The sequence below is a fragment of the Camellia sinensis genome, chromosome 11 (assembly GCF_055761805.1).
Source record: "Camellia sinensis isolate YWXY chromosome 11, ASM5576180v1, whole genome shotgun sequence".
NCBI lineage: Eukaryota > Viridiplantae > Streptophyta > Magnoliopsida > Ericales > Theaceae > Camellia > Camellia sinensis.
In genome coordinates this window covers 89,767,120-89,773,005 of record NC_138971.1, presented here as the reverse complement: position 1 = coordinate 89,773,005, position 5,886 = coordinate 89,767,120, and the positions used below count along the sequence as shown (strand labels likewise).

General features: G+C 34.5%; 1 protein-coding gene across 1 annotated transcript; it reads right to left on the bottom strand.

Moving 5' to 3' along the window:
- Window positions 1-951: 951 nt before the first annotated feature.
- Window positions 952-5,659, bottom strand: LOC114283914 (Cobalamin biosynthesis CobW-like protein). Its single transcript, XM_028226793.2, has 9 exons — window positions 4,982-5,659; window positions 3,785-4,002; window positions 3,294-3,408; window positions 2,952-3,041; window positions 2,656-2,829; window positions 2,413-2,532; window positions 1,746-1,856; window positions 1,466-1,547; window positions 952-1,375 (listed from the first exon to the last, which is right to left on the bottom strand). The coding sequence occupies exons 1-9, from the start codon at window positions 5,156-5,158 to the stop codon at window positions 1,308-1,310; spliced, it is 1,155 nt and encodes a 384-aa protein (XP_028082594.2). The 5' UTR covers window positions 5,159-5,659; the 3' UTR covers window positions 952-1,307.
- Between the last annotated feature and the right edge of the window lie 227 nt (window positions 5,660-5,886).

The window sequence follows — 5,886 nt, the reverse complement described above, 5'->3', positions numbered from 1 at the left end:
TTATAGTGCCCTCCCGATTTGTCATTTGAGGCAATACTAACAGTGATTTCGTAGGTGAGGATCTAGGCGAATTCATCCTAAAGATCAACTTCATTCTCGGAAATCTTGAAGAAGGAGATTTTATTGATCGTGTATGGTCAAATCAAAATTTAAAACACACAATTTGAGACCATATGCGAGAAAGTAGAGAAGATGAATTCAAACAATTCTCAGATTAAAAAAGGGTTTGTCCCCACCTCCATGTTTATCCAATACCAATCCCTATCACCTAAAACAAACAGGCCTAGAGGCCTCACAAATCCTCTCACATCATATATATATAGTCTTTGTCTCTTCGGGGACATCCGATCCGATATATATAGTCTTTGCACTTTTCTATCCTCAACTTTTGTCAATTTTATCAAAGTTTTTCACAGCCTAAGCCTACAACTTAAAGCCTAACCCGACCAAGGGGCTCTAGCGTAGTCAGCTAGGTTTTTGACCACCAAGTTTCTCTTAAGGAGGAGGTCTTAAGTTCCACTCTGAAAAGTGGAACGTGAGAAAAGATTTTCTTGCTAAGTGCATAGATGTAAATTTCAACTTTTCAAATGCTAATCTAATAATTAACTACTAACTTTCGCCGATTAAGAAAAACAAAAAACAAAAACTTACAGCCTAACCCAACTGCTCTCTAGGATTGTGCTTCCTTCCACAATCGTCGTAAGAATGACACTTCTTGTCTCTGTCTGTCTTGTGTTGCTCTGTCCATCTCTCATAAAAAAGAGAATTTGACCCGCCACTAGAAACCCCCAGCAGTCTCGGTGTGTTCCAATTGTATTCCTGGCTGTAAAACTTTAACATCGTTTCTCTTTAGTAGAGCATCTAAAATTGCCAGAGAAGATGGCCGATTATTCAAACAAAAGGTGAATAATCTAATCTAATCACATTCTTCTTCTCAATCCTTCAAATATCTTTTATCATTGTAAACAAGGCTTCCCCTCTTTATCATTGAATAATCCCATAATTCAAACAAAATGTAAGCATCATACATGCTAGAAATAGGTTACACAACAGGGGAGGAGAAAAATAAAAATAAAAAAATGAAGGAAAAGAAAAAGAAAAAAAGAAGAAGAGAAGATCTCAACACAAATGTTCTTTGAGAAGAGCTAAAGCAACTAGTAAGAGAACTGAAATCCCCAGATGTTTAAGTTCCATGAAGGACTTCAATTGCAACTACTGAGTGAGTCCTTTTGACTTGATATTTAACCATGATCCATTGCACATCCTTGATAACACTAGGTTGGTTGTATGTCTGTGAAAAACAAAAATTAACAAGCTGTTGTTGCTATGCAGGCTCTGAAGGAATTAAGAAGAATCTCTTCATTTAGTGATTGACCTGCAAATGGGGAATAAGAAAATGAGGAAGAGGTCTATGCATATTTATCAAGAAACAGGAAAATACAATTAGTATTGGCTAGATCTTTGCCTATAAAAACTATCTTGTTCATCTGATTGTCTTTGCTTCTCCATTTACGTGTAGGAGTGATCTCATATATCTCTCGCACGGCCTGTCATGTCAAAACATTAAAATCTTAAATAATTTGTGAACATATCGTTCAAACAGTCCACTAAAAGAGAACAAAAAAGAACAAGGAAATGTACAACAGCACAACCACAAACAGAAAGTCTTAAACCAAAGCTGACTTGTTAAAAGATGAGTATTGATCTTCATAAATAAATTACAGGCATTTAATATCAACCATTACCTGTAGAGTATGAAGCTGATCTGAGTTTAAGACACTTAGAACTCCTTTGCATCGATAAACATCCATGTTATATTTCTTATCCCAAAGAATCTCTTCAATCCACAATCGAACCTAGAGAGAGAGAGAGAGAGAGAGAGAGAGAGAGAGAGATGAGCGTCAGAACTCTGGTGAAACAATATATATATCCAAGGATAACAGATGATACATGCAGTGTTTTTGAGATATATAAAACGTATGCTATTCTATTAAGCCAACACTTTTTGAGATATGACCCATCTGGATTTCATGTTTCTATCTGACTGACTTGATTAATGAGAGAAATAGAGATTCAAAGCAAAGTGTGAGTCTGTCAGAAAGCTTACCCATATTAGCCAGCCATAACTACCTGCATCTCTCTCTCTCTCTCTCTCTCTCTAGCAATAAACTTGAAGTACACATGCATTGTTGATATAAAAAGATGACATTGGAAAATCACAGAGACACCCTCTGAGTTAGATAACATGAAATATTAAAGAATTTCATAGATCTTATTCTGTTACCATCATTTTAGATACTAGTAGAGGTGACCAACTACTATTCAAGATGTTTTCCATTTTGTCCAACTGAATGTGACACTAATAGAAATCAAAAGGAGAAACTACAAGTCCAGCAATTTCATTGAAGGTACCTTATCAAGGTTGACAGGACATGGCTCACAAATGCACAAGGTTCGCACACCACTATCATGAAGTTCTCTGGTAGATAGAGATTTATTTTCTTCCAATAATGCTTCCAAATGAGTGACTTGCTGGAAAAAAAAATAAAAATAAAAAAATAAAAAAATCCTATATGAGTATTAACTTGGTAAATGTTGTCATGAACTAAGAAAATATGCATAAAAAGTGAAATAAGAAGATGGCGTCTGACTAACTGAAGCATCGTAAGCCCGGCAGTTTAGTATCTTGGACAAGTCAACTTGACACCGCACAGAACGAATTATATTTGCAAGGGAATTAATGTTATGTATCTCCTTCTCCAGATCCTCTAAGGCACTTCCAGAATCCTCTAGAGAAACCAGATCAACCTTGTTAAGAATTACGACATCCTACAAGCAGCAATGAAACTTCTTATCAGTATTTAGTGCTTGGAATGCCAGCATATGTAAAATAACAAGATTTAGAGTAGCTAGCAAGGACAAAAACAAATCATGAGGATAAGGATAATTACTGCAAATGCTATTTGTGAAAATGCTTCAGGAAACAAGGAAGAATCATGATGCCTTTGGAGCTGGTAACGGAGATTTTTTGCATCTGCAACCTATTCAAGAAGCAATTCTTTAAATATAAACAATAAGCATGATCTGCTTAACTTAAATCAGTCTCCAATCTCATTATCCCAATATTAACTACCCATGGTATATAGAATATAATATCATTTTAAGATAATGCAAAAGCAATATAGAATGAACAAAGCAACTATTCACTACCAATGAATAAAAAGAAATGAGACCGCAATTGAATCAGGATAAAGATGGCTATAAAATTAGTTCAATTATAGTGTAAAACTCACAGTAATTATGGAATCAAGCTTGACTGCTGATTCTAACTGATCATCCAACCAGAGAATAGATGCAAGAGGAGCAGGGTTCGCCAGTCCTGTAGTCTCCAACAATATATGATCAAGCCTACAGACAGCAAACAACAATTCAAAATAAGTGATTTATACTCTGGCAGTTGGCAATCATCTATTTAGTGTCCCACATAAGTAATGATACGAAATGTTGAATTACTTCAAATAAACATGTTGACCTTTTCATCCAATATCACAGCAATCTCTGGTAGACAGAAATTTACACTATGAAATTTGAAGCAGAACAGAGAAAAAGCTGGAATAAAAAAAAGAACCAAAATATGCAATTGACCTTTTCATCAAGAGAATCACACTTGCATATAGAAACAGATATCCACAGTGACAGTAACACCCATAAACTTTAATACCTGATAATGCAATCAACATGAAATCAGTAAGAAGAATAAAGAATTGTCATTCATCATCATTACCTCTCCTTCCTCTGCACAAGTTGCTCCAATGCTTGAACCAGGCTATGCTTGACGGTGCAACAAATGCACCCATTTGCCAGCTCAACCCATTCTTCAACAAGAGCCCCACCTTCACCTTCGTTGATCATAGCCCTCTCTACTCCAATCTCTTCACCAAACTCATTCAATATCACAGCAATCCTCTTCCCGTGTTGGGTATTCAATACATAATTCACCAGCTGAAATTCACAACCGCAAATAAACTCACACAAAATTTCATAACACACGCATGCTTATACAATATATACTAGGACGAGTCTCACACACAGCACACGTAGACTGCATATGTTCTTTTTCTTTTTGAATTTACGAAACCGCATAACTGCCAACTTATTAACTTCTCTGTCTTTTTACCATACCCACTCTCCCCTCTATCACTTTCTTCACTTCTAACCATTTCATCCCAAATATTAAGTCAATGAATTTTTCACTTTCCTTGTATTTGCAAACAAGTAGAAAATTTACACATTCTTTATTCTATCCCACTTCTGGAAGTATAAAAATTGACATGGTGCAAAATGGTGTTCTCGCTTCATATAATAGATAGACGTAATTGTACAATTACATATACTAGAGGTAATAAACATGCTATGTGTGTGCAACATTCAAAAAGTTTTTCCAAAATGTGAAGGGTATATCTGTTTCCCCCTATCAATCAGTTGAACAATTTTCCCAATTATCTGAATTTATAACAAAATAAGAGTCTTAGGCTCCATTTGGATACATGAATTTGAAATGAGGGGATTTGATATTCAACTTCATGAAATTGTAAGTAGGTTGATTAATGGATATAGATTGATAATTCTAAAGTAAATGATGCATAGAGATAGGATTTTGTTAATATTTTTGTACAACTAGAATCATTCATGGAAGGATTTCAAATAACTATGTTCACTTGGTTATTTCAAATTCATTAATAAAAAACGTTCACATCTCATCCATTGTTGAAATCCATACCTAGATTGAATATGAGTAATACCAAATTCATTCATTTCTCAAACCCATGTATCCAAACGGAGCTTATATGATTACAAAATCCTGCAAAAACCCTTGTCCCTTACAGAAGCAATAATCCAAGAAAATTTATTACTAACAACAATTGGGTTTTAAAGAGAGAGAGAGTGAATGATGGGGATTTATATATATATATATATTTACAGTGGATTTGCCGGCACCGAGATAGCCTGTGATGACGGTGACGCCGACCGGTGAAGCGTCGACGATGTCCAGCCGTTGATCAGATTGAAGGGACTGCAGCGATGGGTTAAGGTCGACGGTGGTGGTATCGTTGATTTCAACAGCGAGCGGTGGTTCTTGGTCCTCGTCGTCTTCCATTCTCAATAGGAAAATGTTTGAAAATGTTTTGAAAATTGGATGAGTGAGCGAACTGAATCGGACGAACGGGTTCAACGCGAATGAATTGAAATTAAATCGCTATGTTATAATTATATTAAAATTTATAAGTATAAAAAATAAAAATATTTAAATTATAAAAATAATAAATAATTAAAAGAAGCATTATGTTTATAAATTTAAATTTAAATTTTGTTTGGCTAAGGATTGTTATTGAAATAAAAAAATTTTATTTCCACACACTTACTTATTTCAGTGCACAGTTATTGAAATTTATTTTAATGATAATTATTCCTAAAATAAAATAATAGTAATAGATATTAAAACTCTAACCAACGCATCTCATCTCATCTCTTCTTTCGTCTCTCTGTCTTCTATGTACATTTTAAATTTTCTTCTACAAATGATTTTTTTATTTTTTTAGTTTCTATAAGTATTGTTATGTATTGATGGTCACCTAGTCGTTTGATAAAATGTCTCAATTAGAAAAAAGCATTTTGTTTTTCTGCTTTAGTTTATCTAAAGGCATTCAGTTGACTAGAAAAAGTAGGTTTCAGAGCTCCAATAACTTGCTCGTTGCTTGAATAGATAGGGTTTGACAATTTGACAAAATGCCTCTATGAATTTTGTTGTGTGCCAAAAGTTAACCTGTTAGGTTTGCTATGAATCACGAATTCATAATCCAGGTGTGATAGCAAGTTCACCGACGA